The sequence below is a fragment of the Bison bison genome, unplaced genomic scaffold (genome assembly GCF_000754665.1).
Source record: "Bison bison bison isolate TAMUID 2011002044 unplaced genomic scaffold, Bison_UMD1.0 scf7180017864092, whole genome shotgun sequence".
NCBI classification, from domain to species: Eukaryota; Metazoa; Chordata; class Mammalia; order Artiodactyla; family Bovidae; genus Bison; species Bison bison.
The window spans coordinates 938,134-953,975 of NW_011494664.1; the positions used below are offsets into that span (position 1 = coordinate 938,134).

The 15,842-nt window shown below is 39.5% G+C and overlaps 1 protein-coding gene across 5 annotated transcripts in view; it reads left to right on the top strand.

The window, feature by feature from the left end:
- CCDC158 (coiled-coil domain containing 158) overlaps nucleotides 1-15,842 on the top strand; it is an 83,038-nt gene that overhangs the window by 64,590 nt on the left and 2,606 nt on the right. For 3 of the 5 annotated variants that reach the window (XM_010838129.1, XM_010838132.1, XM_010838128.1), the window contains 4 exons: nucleotides 3,565-3,624; nucleotides 6,741-6,808; nucleotides 12,078-12,236; nucleotides 15,251-15,358. In XM_010838129.1, the coding sequence (XP_010836431.1) occupies nucleotides 3,565-3,624; nucleotides 6,741-6,808; nucleotides 12,078-12,236; nucleotides 15,251-15,358 (395 nt within the window). The remainder of the gene's footprint in view (nucleotides 1-3,564; nucleotides 3,625-6,740; nucleotides 6,809-12,077; nucleotides 12,237-15,250; nucleotides 15,359-15,842) is intronic. The other 2 variants (XM_010838133.1, XM_010838131.1) reach the window with 2 other exon arrangements.

Consider the following 15,842-nt stretch of genomic DNA (forward strand, 5'->3'; position numbering starts at 1 on the left):
AACTCTTCGCATGAGGTGGCCAAAGTACTGGAGTTTCAGCTTTAGCATCAGTCCTTCCAAAGAAATCCCAGGGCTGATCTCCTTCAGAATGGACTGGTTGGATCTCCTTGCAGTCCAAGGGACTCTCAAGAGTCTTCTCCAACACCACAGTTCAAAAGCATCAATTCTTGGATGCTCAGCCTTCTTCACAGTCCAACTATCATATCCATACATGACCACAGGAAAAACCATAGCCTTGACTAGATGGACCATTGTTGGCAAAATAATGTCTCTGCTTTTGAATATGCTATCTAGGTTGGTCATAACTTTCCTTCCAAGGAGTAAGCGTCTTTTAATTTCATGGCTGCAGTCACCATCTGTAGTGATTTTGGAGCCCCCAAAAATAAAGTCTGACACTGTTTCCACTGTTTCCCCATCTATTTCCCATGAAGTGATGGGACCAGATGCCATGATCTTCATTTTCTGAATGTTGAGCTTTAAGCCAACTTTTTCACTCTCCACTTTCACTTTCATTAAGAGGCTTTTGAGTTCCTCTTCACTTGCTGCCATAAGGGTGGTGTCATCTGCATATCTGAGGTTATTGATATTTCTCCCGGCAATCTTGATTCCAGCTTGTGCTTCTTCCAGTCCAGTGTTTCTCATCATGTACTCTGCATAGAAGTTAAATAAGCAGGGTGACAATATACAGCCTTGACGTACTCCTTTTCCTATTTGGAACCAGTCTGTTGTTCCATGTCCAGTTCTAACTGTTGCTTCCTGACCTGCATACAGATTTCTCAAGAGGCAGGTCAGATAGTCTGATATTGCCATCTCTTGAAGAATTTTCCACAGTTTATTGTGATCCACATCCTCAAAGGCTTTGGCATAGTCAATAAAGCAGAAATAGATGTTTTTCTGGAACTCTCTTGCTTTTTCCATGATCCAGTGGATGTTGGCAATTTGATTTCTGGTTCCTCTGCCTTTTCTAAAACCAGCTTGAACATCAGGAAGTTCACAGTTCACGTATTGCTGAAGCCTGGCTTGGAGAATTTTGAGCATGACTTTAGTAGCGTGTGAGATGAGTGATAGTAGTAAAATATTAGTGATTGTCTGGATACCTAACATAACATTGCATTCTCTGAATCACGTCAGAAACATCCCCTTGTCACTCTATCCAAGAACACTTATATGTGCAGAATACTTTTTTTAAAAAGTTCGCATGCATTTTACTTATTTTTTTCGATTTTTAAATTGAAGTATAGTTGGTTTACAATGTTGTTTTAATTTCTGCTGTATCGCAAAGTGATTTACTTATAGATCTACGTACATTCTGTTTTAAATATTCTTTTCCATTATGGTCTATCATGGGATATTGAATATAGGTGTCTATGCTCTACAGTAGGGCCTTGTTGATTATGTATTTTGTGTATGAAGGCTTACGTCTGCTAACCCCAAACTCCCACTCCTTCCCTTTTCCACTCTTCTTCTCCCTTGGCAACCAGCAGCCTGTTCTCTGTGTCCATCATTCTGTCCCTGTTTCATAGATAGGTCAGTCTGTGTCATAGTTTAGATTACAGATACAGGTGATATCACGTGGTATTTGTCTTTCTCTTTCTGACTTGTTTCACTTGGTATCATCATCTCTGGTCGAATCCGTGTTGCTGCAGATGGCATTACTTTGTTCTTTTGCTGACTAGTATTCCACTGTATGTATGTACCACGTCTTCTTTATCCATTTGTCTGTTAAAGGACAGTTAAGTTGTTGCCATATCTTGGCTATTATGGATAGCAGAGCACTTTGGTTGTTGTCATAATTCTATAATATGCTTTCACTGGGGCAGTATTTATTAAGCTCATTTGACCAATGATTACATTGACATAGATTGAGTTGCCGCCTCCTAGGAGACAAAGAGACAAAGTCAGAAGTAAACAAAGTAAACATTAGAGCCCCTGGCTTCCAGAACTAATCGTTCCACAAGATTATCATGACTTCCCTGATCAAATTCCATCACTTCAACCACTACAGATGTGCTTGACTATATTGGACTCTGTTGAACATGAATATATTTGGCCCCTGCCTTTAGATAATTTATGTTAATTTGCTATAATTCTGCAAATGACCTTGTCACCAAAGCCTAAACTCAGCCTAGAGCTTTTAAAGGTTCAGGAACAAAAGCATTTCTAGGTTGACAAACTCCATGGGTAGCCCTTTGCAAAACTTGATTGGAGACCTAAAATCTACTCTTGTGCATTAAAGAAGAGTTAAATACATATGAGCAATTGATTCTAAAAATACATGGAATCTGGAAATTATTCTTTGTATAATTAACTGAGGGTTATATTTATCTATAGAAAGATGATAGAGTAAGAGATTGCATTACTGAATCAAGCCTGAGATTAGTGATATGCCATAGGTAAGAGGAATCTGAGATTCTGAATCTTATTAATTGCCTAAGAATTGTACATGTGACCAGATAATTGGGGAAGTCTGGATAGTTTAGATGGGAATTGATGGAAAGCCTTAATAGAGTTTAACTGAAACAAAAAAGGATTTTAGTGAAATAGACTAAAGTAACTTACTTTCTAGAAGTCAACTTAATAGGCTTTTCTTTTTTTTTTTTTTTTGCTGCTGTTTACCCAGATGAAGATATTTCTGTGGTATGCCATTCCAAAAATGGAATACTTTTCCTACAGTTACAATAGCTTACATAACTTTCGAGAAGAAGGTGGTCTCAAAGGAAGTTGCAACAGCCTCAATATAGGGTTATAAGAACCTTACTGAAAACAGTCCTATTTTTATCAATAATCTAATAGCTGAATGTTTAAATGAAACCATTAAAAAGAGCATTAAAAAGAGAGATTACATCCATAACCCCTAAACAAAAACAATTTCTGAGAACTGTCTTTAGCCAAAAAGGAGAAAAGCTACTCTTAGTTTGTTACTCAGTCAGACACAGAAGGCATTGCCTGCAGGTCTTCAGTCGGAGAAGGCAATGGCACCCCACTCCAGTACTCTTGCCTGGAAAATCCCATGGACGGAGGAGCCTGGTAGGCTGCAGTCCATGGGGTCGAGAAGAGTCGGACACGACTGAGAGACTTCACTTTCACTTTTCACTTTCATGCATTGGAGAAGGAAATGGCAACCCACTCCAGTGTTCTTGCCTGGAGAATCCCAGGAATGGGGGAGCCTGGTGGGCTGCCGTCTGTGGGGTCGAACGGAGTCGGACACGACTGAAGCGACTTAGCAGCAGCAGCAGGTCTTCAGTAGCTCCCAGCATCTTCTGCATTCAACACATGGTTCTCAGACTGACACTGAAGTATCTCCCTAGCTGGTCACCAGCCTGCTTTCCTCCTGTACTGAGCTCTGGCCAAAATGGACTGCTTCTGATTCCCAGAGGGGTCCATGTCCTTCTGTCTTCAAGCTTCTCTCCATACATTCTCTCCACTGGGAAGAGCGAGCACCTCAATCTCACTGTTTTGAATCTGCATCTGTCTAAAAGCAGTATTCAGAGGAACAATTTGGTTTGATCACTAAGTTAAAATAACATCACATAGTCTTTAACTTCTCCCACCCTCTGCCAACAGAAGCAACAACTCATTAAGGGAATCCACTGAAGGCAGCAAATCAAGTGAAACTTTTAGCAGGTAAGAAACCATCTGACCAGCCCCTGACTTTCAAAATGTCCCCTTTACTACTATTTTTCATTCATTCATTCATTAGAATATCGTTCACTGCCTGTGATGTGCCGAGTTCTGTGCTAGGCCCATGGGATGTAACGGCAGGTGAGACACACATGGGCCCTGTCCTCAAGTTGCTTATAGTCGTAGGGTCTATTTATTGACTGACTGTCAGGAAAAACTTTTATCTTTCTATTCTTACTGCTTATGAAAAAATAGCGATATTAGAGTCCTGTTTATATCATAGAATATGAAAATGAATTCTAATGTTTAAATTCCAGTTAGGCAAAGAAAGGCCTATTCATTACTGTATCTTTCGGTTCAGTTCAGTTCAGTTCCGTCGCTCAGTCGTGTCTGACTCTTTGCGACCCCATGAATCGCAGCACGCCAGGCCTCCTTGTCCATCACCAACTCCCAGAGTTCACTCATACTCACGTCCATCGAGTCAGTGATGCCATCCAGTTATCTCACCCTCTGTCGTCCCCTTCTTCTCCTGCCCCCAATCCCTCCCAGCATCAGAGTCTTTTCCAATGAGTCAACTCTTCACATGAGGTGGCCAAAGTCCTGGAGTTTCAGCTTTAGCATCATTCCTTCCAAAGAAATCCCAGGGCTGATCTCCCTCAGAATGGACTGGTTGGATCTCCTTGCAGTCCAAGGGACTCTCAAGAGTCTTCTCCAACACCACAGTTCAAAAGCATCAATTCTTGGACGCTCAGCCTTCTTCACAGTCCAACTCTCACATCCATACATGACCACTGGAAAAACCATAGCCTTGACTAGACGGACCTTTGTTGGCAAAGTAATGTCTCTGCTTTTGAATATGCTATCTAGGTTGGTCATAACTTTCCTTCCTTAAGGACACTTAAAAGTGTCTTTTAATTTCATGGCTGCAGTCACCATCTGCAGTGATTTTGGACCAAGCATTTTGCCTGCTTTTCTGTAAATATTTGTTTGTGAATGAATTAAAGCAGATAGTTTCTTACTGTCCCTACTGTTTGATCAATATTCAGTGAACTTGAATCTTTATAAATACAGCTTTCTCTTAGCCTAAAAGAAACAAGTTTTGATTGTCTTCTAACCTAGGTGTGTAACATTACACTCACTCATCCTGTTAATAATATCTGCAGCCATCTATTATCTGGGTGTTTTTGACTTATCTCATTTAGTCTGTCTAATCATATCTATGATATAGGCATTATTATCCCCATATATAGGTTAGAAATGAAGACGCAGCTTGCCCAGCAATTTACCAAGGTCATACAGCTTGTAAATAAAGGAACCAGAATTGAACTCAGTTCTAGCCTGCTTCTGAGCTCAGGCTTATAACCACTCCTGGTTCTGCTTCTGGGTACCTGGACAATCAGGATGTTGGCAAGGTTACACTCCTTTTAGAAGCCCTTGAGATTAATGCATTCCCTTCCCTTTCTCTTTTAGAGCTTCTGGGCCTCTAGCGCTTCGTTCTTTGCACTCTTTGCCTTGTGGCTCACAGCCTCTGGCGTGGCATCCTCAAGTCTTCTGCTGGGATTGTCACATCACCCTCTCTCTTCTGTGTGAAATCTCCCCCCTGCCTTCCTCCTGTAAAGAGATTTGTGATGCCGTTTAGATAATGTAGGTGTGTCTCCACATACTCCAGGACAGTCTCCCCATCTTAAGACCCTTGATGTAATCACATCTGCAGTCTCTAGTGCCATGTAAGGTAACATTCATAGGCTGTTGGTATTTGGACAGATATAGTTGACAATCATTATTCATCCCACCACACTGCTTTTAAAGCCACTTTACCACTCTCATGTACCTTTGTGGTAGCCCCTACTGTGTTCAGTGTGGATGTCTTAAATCTCTAGTCTCTTGTAAGTTCCAATCACTTCTGTGAATGAGTTTCAAATTGCTCTGCCTGAAGCACACCTCAGACTATGGTCCCAGCGCCAAGACCTTCAAAGGCTCCCCATTGCCTAGTGCAGCAAGAACAGACTCCTTACCCTGATAATGAAGACTGTACAACACAGCCGTGACCTTTTTTCCCCAGGCTTTTCTCCTAATATTCTCAAACATTTTGGTCTCAGAACAGACACCTTGCCCTGATAATGAAGACTACACAATACAGCCATGACTTTTTCTAAGGCTTTCCTCCTAATATTCTCAAACTTTTTGGTCTCAGGACCCCTTTGCACTCACAAATATCACTGAGGATTCCAAAGAGCTTTTGTTTACGTAGATCATTTCTATTTTTAGTATTGGAAAATAAAATTAAATTTTAATTTAAAAAAATTAAAACAATTTGATACTTAAAGATAAGCAAAGTAAGTATATTACAGGTTTCTATAATAAAATAGTTTATTATGAAAAATAACTTTTCAAACAAAAAATCATTAAGAAGACTTCATTTTACAGTTAATGCATGGCTTAATAAAAGGTAGCTATATTCTCATACCTGCCTCTGCATTTTTCTGGTATGATATCAGATATCATGGAGGCTCTGGGAAACTCCACTGTATACATATGAGAGACTAAGAGTTAAAAAGAAAATAATATCTTAGTATTCTAATAAAATTAGTGTTGACCTCACAAACCCCCTTTTCAAGGGCACCACTTTGAGAACTGGTGTCATAATATTTTCAAACTGGTATCCAACCCACAGAGAACTTTGTGGTTTAGTTCAACTTACTGATTTAAATAGGTCTGATAGTTTTGTAAAGTGACACTTATTATTACCAAGAGAGGTTAGTTTTTTCCTTGGTTTTTAAATTTTAAATGAGTCATTAAGAGTGCATCTCTTAGAATACATGAGAGAAATACTGGGTTTTATACATATTATTACAAAAAAGAATTTTGCAACCAAGATTATATGCTATTACATTTTCATTCTGAAAAATGTTCATAGGCAGTGAATACATAAGGATGACATAACTCTGGTTCTCCCTCATAGGGTAGTTTAGGACTTCTGCAGTTTAGGGTCATGGCTACCATCTTGGGTTTATACATTAAGCCATCACTTTTGCCTTCACCAGTTTGTTCTTGTTGATAAATCTTGGCACTGAATTTGAAAATGGAATGTTTTTGCATGACCATCCTTATGTTTCCAGAGAGCCAGTCACGTTACACGTAGCAGAGTTGGAAGATCCGCCTGGTTGCTTTGTATTCCCATCTGCAGGTGAGTTTTTAATGAAAGCACAAAAATTGGGCCTGCTTAAAGCTTACAGTGGATTCCCTTTCACTTGCTGCTGGTCCCCTCATTTTTTATACTATGTAACTTACTAATTATGTTGTTGATTGGGTGTCACCTCCTGCTAGACAGATCTGCACACGGGCAAATGACTTTAGTGGTTGGGAAATACCCCAGTACCCAGAACCTTCCCGGGACATAGCAGGCCCTTAAGTAATTCAGTAGATTATTCAGTAAAAATATTCAGTAAATAATTTCTGAATGAGTGAAAAGAAAAAGATATGAGACAGATTGTTCTCCATACACTTTCCAAAGACAAAGTGTGCTTTAGAAAACAAAATAAAGGAAGAAATTGAAAGATAGTAGAATCTGTTGAAAAACAAAATGGCACAACTCAAACTAGAAATGGAAAAAAATAAAAATTAGGATAGGAGGGGCTGAAATCATAATCAGGGACATGACAGACCCCTAGAGAAAATTGCAGAAGAGGAGTTTTTAAAACTAAGAAATGTGAAAGATAATGGTAGAGTATAGGTTGCATTTGGAAGGCGAAGGCAAACCAGCAGACACATAATCAGCCCTCCTATGGAAGAAGACAAAATAAATGGAAAAGAACAAAACTGAAAATGATGGTTATTCAGTGAAAGTTTACTATAAATCTGGACAGTAATGTAAGTAGGGAAAATCGAGGTGTGAGGTGAAATAGAAGGAGTTTCCAGGTTTTCTTGTCTTTTGTAGAAGAATGTAAATGTATATCTAACATCAAAGCAATATTCTTAAATAAATTCTACTTAATTTTTAAATTTTTAACTTGTGACGAATCTTTATGAACTAATACTATATTTTGAACAAAAGAACACTTGTTTGAAGTTGAACAATTTCCTTAGATTTTACTTCAGTTGTATGTTTATACTTTTACCGTTTACCCGGCATATATCCTTGCTTTATTAGATTAATATAAGTGAATGCTTTTACCTTTTTTCATAAATTGTGAGTACCTTAGAACATGTTAACTCCATTTACTTTCCTTCCAGCTTACACAGAATCGTTGTCACGTATTTTAATTCTAAAGGTAAAATACCATGAGGGGTTATTTCCACTGTGTTGTGCCATTAAAATTCATCTAGATGCACACACACATTCACACTTTATCTCGTGCCTGCTGTCATTTTACTTATGCCTTTAATGTTTCCTTTAACATATTCTCCCAGTTTCTGTTGTCTAAACTTGTCTTTATTTTATCCCCACTTTTGAGAAGTATTTTTGCTAAGTATAGGATTCTAGATTAACATTTTTCTTTCCTTTTGAGTTTTCCATTGTTTTCTGGCTTCCAGTGTCTCCACTAAGAAGTCAGCTCTAAATTTAATTATTCCTCATTTCAATGTAACGTGTCATTTTGCCCTCCTGGAAGCTTTAAGATTGTTTTTTGTCTTTGGGTTTGGGTTTATTTTCTGGCAGTTTTTACTGATACACCTAGGTATGGTTTTCTTTATATAAGAAGAACTTGTTTGTGGTTTGGAGTAAATGCTGTTGAATCTGGGTAGTCTCTGCCTCCATCATCCAGACCTTGCGGGTCTATGCCTGTTATCTGTATTTTTTTTTCTTGGTTTCCCGCCATGTCATTTTGACTCCTCGTGTTGTTGTTGTTCAGTCACTAATTTGTGTCCGACTCTGCAAGCTCATGGACTGCAGCACACCAGGCTTGCCTGTACTTCACCATCTACCAGACTTTGCTCAAATTCATGTCAATAGAGTCAGTGATGCTATCCAACCATCGCATCCCCTGCTGCCCGCTTCTCCTCCTGTCCTCAACATTCCCAGCATCAGGGTCTTTTCCAGTGAGTCAGTTCTTCAAATCAGGTGGCCAAAGTATTGGAGCTTTAACTTCAGCATCAGTCCTTCCAATGAATATTCAGAGTTGATTTCCTTTGGGATTGACTGGTTTGATCTCCTTGCTGTTCAAGGGACTCTAAAGAGTCTTCCCCACACCACAATTTGAAAGCATCAATTATTCAGCGCTCAGCCTTCTTTATGGACCAACTCTCATATCCATACATGACTACTGGAAAAAACATAGCTTTGACTATACAGTCCTTTGTCAGCAAAGTGATGTCTCTGCTTTTTAATATGCTGTCTAGGTTTATCATAGCTTTCCTTCCAAAGAGCAAATGTCTTTTAATTTCATGACTGCAGTCACTGTCTGCAGTGATTTTGGAGCCCAAGAAAATAAAATCTGTGACTGTTTCCACTTTTCTCCCTTATATTTGCTAAGAAGTGCTGGAACTGAATGCCATGATCTTGGTTTTCTGAATGTTGAGTTTTAAGCCAGCTTTTTCTCTCTCCTCTTTCACCCTCATCAGGAGGCTCCTTAGTTTCTCTTCTCTTTCTGCCACTAGAGTAGAATCATCTGCATAGCTGAGGTTGTTGATATTTCTCCCAGATATTTTGATTCCAGTTTGTGCTTCATCCAGCATGGCATTTCATACGATGTGCTCTACATATAACTTAAATAAGCACATTGACAACATACAGCTTGTCATAGTCCTTTCCTAATTTTAAACCAATCAGTTGTTCCATGTCCAGTTCTAACTGTTGCTTCTTTACCTGCATACAGGTTTCTCAGGAGACAGGTAAGGTGTTCCGGTATTCCCATGTCTATAACAATTTTCTACAGTTTATTATGATCCACACAGTCAAAGGCTTTAGTAGTCAATGAAGCAGAAGTAAATGGTTTTATGGAATTCTCTTGCTTTCTCTGTGATTGAACAAATGTTGGCAATTTGATCTCTGATTCTTCTGCCTTTTCTAAACCCAGCTTGTACATCAAGAAGTTCTCGGTTCACATACTGCCGAAGCCTAGCTTGAAGGATTTTGAGCATAACCTTACTAGCATGTGAAATGAATGCAGTTGTATGATACTTTGAATATTCTTTGACACTGCCCTGCTTTGGGATTGGAATGAAAAAACTGACCTTTTGCAGTCCTGTGGCCACTGCTGAGTTTTCCAAACTTGCTGACATATTAAGTGTAGCACTTTTACAGCATCATCTTTTAGGATTTGAAATAGCTCAGTTGGAATTCCATCACCTTCACTATCATTGTTTGCAGTAATGCTCTCTAAGGCCCACTTGACTTCGCACTCCAGGATGTCTGGCTCTAGGTGAGTGACCACACCATCGTGATTAGTCAGGTCATTAAGACCTTTTTTGTATAGTTCTTCTGTGTATTCTCCGCCTCTTCTTAATATCTTCTGCTTTTGTTAAGTTCTTACTGTTTCTGTCCTTTATCGTGCCCATCCTTGCATGAAATGTTCCCCTGATCTCTCCAATTTTCTTGAAGCGATATCTAGTCTTTCCCATTGTATTATTTTTTTCTACTTCTTTACATTGTTCACTGAGGAAGGCCTTCTTATCTCTCCTTGGTATTCTCTGGAACGCTGCATTCAGTTGGATACATCTTTCCCTTTCTCCCTTGCTTTTGCTTCTCTTCTTTCCTCAGCTATTTGTAAAGCCTCCTCAGACAACTACTTTGCCTTCTTGCATTTCTTTTTTTGGGGGGGATGATTTTGGTCACTGCCTCCTACACAGTGTTACAAACCCCTGTCCATAGTTTTTCAGGCACTCTGTCTGCCAGATCTTATCCCTTGAGTCTATTCATCAAGTAGTCCACTGTTAGGGACAAAATCATAAGGGATTTGATTTAGGTCATACCTGAATAGACTAGTGGTTGCCCCTATTTTCTTCAATTTAAACCTGAATTTTGCAATAAGGAGCTCATGGTCTGAGCCACAGTCAGCTCCAGGTCTTGTTTTTTCTGACTATATAGAGCTTCTCCATCTTTGTCTGCAAAGAATATAATCAATCTGATTTTGGTATTGACCATCTGGTGATGTCCATGTGTAGAGTCTTCTCTTGTGTTGTTGGAAGAAGATGTTTGCTATGAGCAGTGTGTTCTTTTGTCAAACCTCTTTTAGCCTTTGCCCTGCTTCATTTTGTACTCCAAGCCCAAATTTGCCTGTTACTCCAAGTATCTCTTGACGTCCCACTTTTGCATTCTAATCTCCTATGATGAAAAGGACATCTTTTTTTAGTGTTAGTTCTGAAAGGTCTTGTAAGTCTTCATAAAACTGGTCAACTTCAGCTTCTTCAGCATCAGTGGTTGGGGTATAGACTTGGATTACTGTAATGTTGAATGGTTTGCCTTGGAGATGAACCGAGATCATTCCCGTCATTTTTAAAATTACACCCAAGTACTGCATTTCGGACTGTTTTGTTGACTATGAGGGCTACTCCATTTCTCCTAAGGGGTTTTTGCCCACAGTAGTACATATCATGATCATCTGAATTAAATTTGCCCATTCCAGTCCATTTTAGTTCACTGATTTTTGAAATGTCCATGTTCACTCTGGCCATCTCCTGCTTCACCGTGTCCAATTTACCTTGATTCATGGACCTAACACTCCAGGTTCCTTTGAGATATTGTTCTCTATAGCATCAGACTTTACTTCCATCACCAGACACATCTGCAACTGAGCATCATTTCCACTTTGGCCCAGCCACTTCATTCTTTCTGGAGCTATTAGTAATTGCCCTCTTCTCTTCCCCAGTAGCGTATCAGACACCTTCAAACCTGAGGAGTTCATCTTCTGGTGTCTTATCTTTTTGTCTTCTCATACTGTTCGTGGGGTTCTCATGGCAAGAATACTGGAGTGGTTTGCCATTTCCTCCTCCAGTGGACCACATTTGTCAGAACTCTTCACTATGACCCATCCATCTTGGGTGGCCTGCAGGGCTTGGCTCACAGCTTCACTGAGTTAGGCAAGCCCCTTTGCTACAGCAAGGCTATGATCCATGAAGGGGGTCTCCTCATATGCTTGGTTATTTTTATTGTATGACAAACATATACGAAAAACTGTTTCAGACTTAGAAAATGCTTTCAGGCTTACAATAACATTGCCTTCTTCCAGAGAAAATTCATGCTTGTCTCTGGTACTCAACCATACCAGCAATCCCAGATAAATTTAATCCAATCAGGAATTAAGCTAATTTGAAGATAGACCTCAGGACCCACAAGGGCAGACTCAGTTCCTTATTCCTAGGATGTACCCCATTTCGGTTCCAATTCAAGGTCTTGGGTTTTACCAGAACACACCCCACCCACATGATTGGAAACATTTGAGAGTTTGATTTTTTGAGAGGTGTAGCATACTATTTTTAAATAATTCTGTCCTTTTACTTTTGTCCTTATAAAATTTTAGGAAGTCCATCTGTGAAAAATTCAGCTTCCCGTTCATTCCATTCTTCTCCTAAGAAGTCTCCAGTTCACTCACTCCTGACTAGTTCAGTTGAGGATTCCATAGGTTCCTCACCACAATATAGATCTACCAAACCTGTTCATTCACCTGATTCTGTTAAAGGTAAGAATCACCTGATTTCACTGATGAGATTAATTGTTTTCCTACTCTGTGATTTAAGAGTTCTTTTTCATAATTGGATTTAAGAAAGTTTCACATGGTGTTCTTATAGGTACACTCCAATTAATGCTGTGTGGTGGGTGTGTGTTTAAGTGGGTCTTATTTATTTATTTGTCTTAGTTAAATAAATAATTATTAATGCACACATACACCTTAGTAAATAAACATAGTAGATATTACAGATAAATATTATCTCTTTCTCTGACATGAATAATGATCTTTTTCTCTATAAGCTTTTGGGTCTTCTTGTAAATGCTGAAAATGAATGACTTTTCTTAGTTCAGTTCAGTTCAGTCACTCAGTCATGTCTGACTCTTTGTGACACCATGAACCACAGCACACCAGGCCTCCCTGTCCATCACCAACTCCCGGAGTCCACCCAAACCCATGTCCATTGAGTTGGAAATGCCATCAAACCATCTCATCCTCTGTCGTCCCCTTCTCCTTCTGCCCTCAATCTTTCCCAGCATCAGGGTCTTTTCAAATGAGTCAGCTCTTCACATCAGGTGGCCAAAGTATTGGAGTTTCAGCTTCAACATCAGTCCTTCCAATGAACACCCAGGACTGATCTCCTTTAGGATGGACTGGTTGGCTCTCCTTCCAATCCAAGGGACTCTCAAGAGTCTTCTCCAACACCACAGTTCAAAAGCATCGATTCTTTGGCACTCAGCTTTCTTTATAGTCCAACTCTCACATCCATACATGACCACAGGAAAAACCATAGCCTTGACTAGACAGACCTTTGTTGACAAAGTAATGTCTGCTTTTTAATATGTTATCTAGGTTGGTCATAACTTTCCTTCCAAGGAGTAAGCATCTTTTAATTTCATGGCTGCAGTCACCATCTGCAGTGATTTTGGAGCCCAGAAAAATAAAGTCAGCCACTGTTTCCACTGTTTCCCCATCTATTTGCCATGAAGTTATGGGACAAGATGCCGTGATCTTAGTTTTCTCAGTATTCAGCTTTAAGCCAGCTTTTTCACTCTCCTCTTTCACTTTCATCAAGAGGCTCTTTAGTTCCTTTTCACTTTCTGCCATAAGGGTGGTGTCATCTGCATATCTGAGGTTATTGATATTTCTCCCAGCGATCTTGATTCCAGCTTGTGCTTCAAATTATGTCGGTTTTCTGTCTCTGTAAGTGCAAGTATCTGTTATACAAACTTACCAAAGTGTCCTCATTTTTAAAATTTTGAGTTCATTTATTATTAATAAAGATAGGTGATAAAAAATGATTTGCTTTAGAATAAGCCTGAAAAAATGAAAGTGGACATTAAGTATATATAAATGCTGAATTGAGCTTGAAATGTTTTTCATCATATATGATGTCAGTGCTCTCTGGTATCATTCTCTTTGATAAGAGGTAAATTAGCCAAGTTGTTGCATCATTGTTAAGTCAGTTCCTGGTCTTTTGAAATTCTATGCCTAACATATTTTTAGATCCTTTAAAAAAAAAAATCAGGACTTAATCATAGCTTTTAGCACATTTTCTTTTTTTGTCATCTTTTTCTGCATCTGGGTCCTCCTTCATCTCTTATACTTCTAAATTCTTTAATTAAAAAAAATTGCTGTGCTGTGTTGTGCTTAGTTGCTCAGTCTTGTCCAACTCTCTGCAATCCCATAGACTGCAGCCTGGAGAAGGGCATGGCAACACACTCCAGTGTTCTTGCCTGGAGAATCCCATGGACAGAGAAGCCTGGCAGGCTACATTCCATCATGGGGTCCCAAAGAGTCAGACACAACTGAGTGACTAAGCACAGCACAGCACAGACTGTAGCTAACCAGGCTCCTCTGTCCATGGAATTCTCCAGGCAAGAATACTGGAGTGAGTAGCCATGCCCTCCTCCAGGGGATCTTCCCAACCCAAGGATCAAACCCAAGTCTCGCCCATTATAGCCGGATTCTTTACCATCTGAGCCACCAGGGAAGCCCAGTTACATCATGATGACAACAGTGATTATTGCAGGAGCAGAACATTGCTGCTGGTCACCTCATTATTAGTTTGTGGCTACATAATGGAAGATCCCCTGGGGAAGGGAATAGCTACCCACTCCAGTATTCTGGCCTAGAGAATTCCATGGACTCTATAGTCCATGGGGTCGCAAAGAGTCAGACATGACTGAGCAACTTTCACTTTCAGTAGCATGGCGTTTTCTTTTTTGCTCCCTGTTGTCAGATATTTGTCAAACATGTTTTACATTATTTACGTTAAAAATCTCTCAATGAGAAATTATTTTTTATTCTCTTAAACAAAAATAATTCCTAGATGATTGCCTTTAAAATCATCTTTAAAAAGTAAAAGGGTGTTTTGTTGACAGAAAAATGAGGTATCAAAATATTTTCAAGATTATACAGCAAGTCAGAGACTAAGCTTGAAATTAAAATCTTGTGATTGACAGCCAGTATGTTTTGGAGGTTGACAAAGCATAGCGTACTTATTTGAGAATAGTTCCCAGGCTTGTAGCACCTCCTCAGTTGCAGCTGCCACATTTATTCTAGGTTCCTTGTGGCCGTGTCAGCGTCCATACTGCTCCTGCAATATAATACTGTCCTCATTCAGGTGACAACAACTGATACGGGCACTTGGCCTCAGAAATTCAAAAATCTTTCCAGGGCCAGTATTAAATCTCGCTCCTCCAAACACTAAGTTACTGGAACTACACAGGTTTAGAATGAAAAGCTGTCATTTAAAATGTAGGACCTATCATTAAACTTGAAGTGTTCTTCCCACTCATCCCACTTAATGCTGTGTGGTTACAAACTAATAAATCAGATTGGTTTGAAACAAAATCATATAAGCTAGTATTGCAATATTTGGATACAGTATTTCTTTATTTTAAAATAGTGGTTTAAAGCTTCCATTATATTAAAAGAAAGGTTGTTTAACCCATAATTGGAAGATTTCTAAAATGAAATATCAAATAGACTTTTAATATCACATCTAAGCAATTTTCTAATAGCTTCACAGTCTCAGCCAATAGAAACAACCGGAAAGACATGCAGGAAGCTCCAAACCAGACTGGAAAGCTTGCAAACTCTGGTAGAAGATTTACAGATGAAGAACCAAGGTACGGTGCACGTTTTTGGAGAGCTCATCCTAGCTCAAAAGAATACTCAGCCTTCCTTTCAGGTTAAGCCTCTTATCTGTAGATCCACTGAAAAGGATACACAACAGGCAATTCAGAAACCTCAGGTCAGAATGTAAGAGTCTTCACCATGACTAATGCCTGGATTAACAGGGTGACCTTGGGCAGGTCGCCTTAGCCCTCCTCTTTCATCTAATAGGGATGATAATATTGCTGACCAGCCCTCAGCAGGACACATGTTCTGAGTGGCTGAGTTCACGTGACACTTTCCCATACGCTGTCTTTCTTACCCTTTCAGGTCTGTAGATGAACATTTGTATGACAGTAGCGAGCATTACTCTTGCCTAGAAAATCCCATGGGTGGAGGAGCCTGGTGGGCTGCAGTCCATGGGGTCGCAAAGAGTCGGACATGACTGAGCGACTTCATTTTCACTTTTCACTTTCACGCATTGGAGAAGGAAATGGC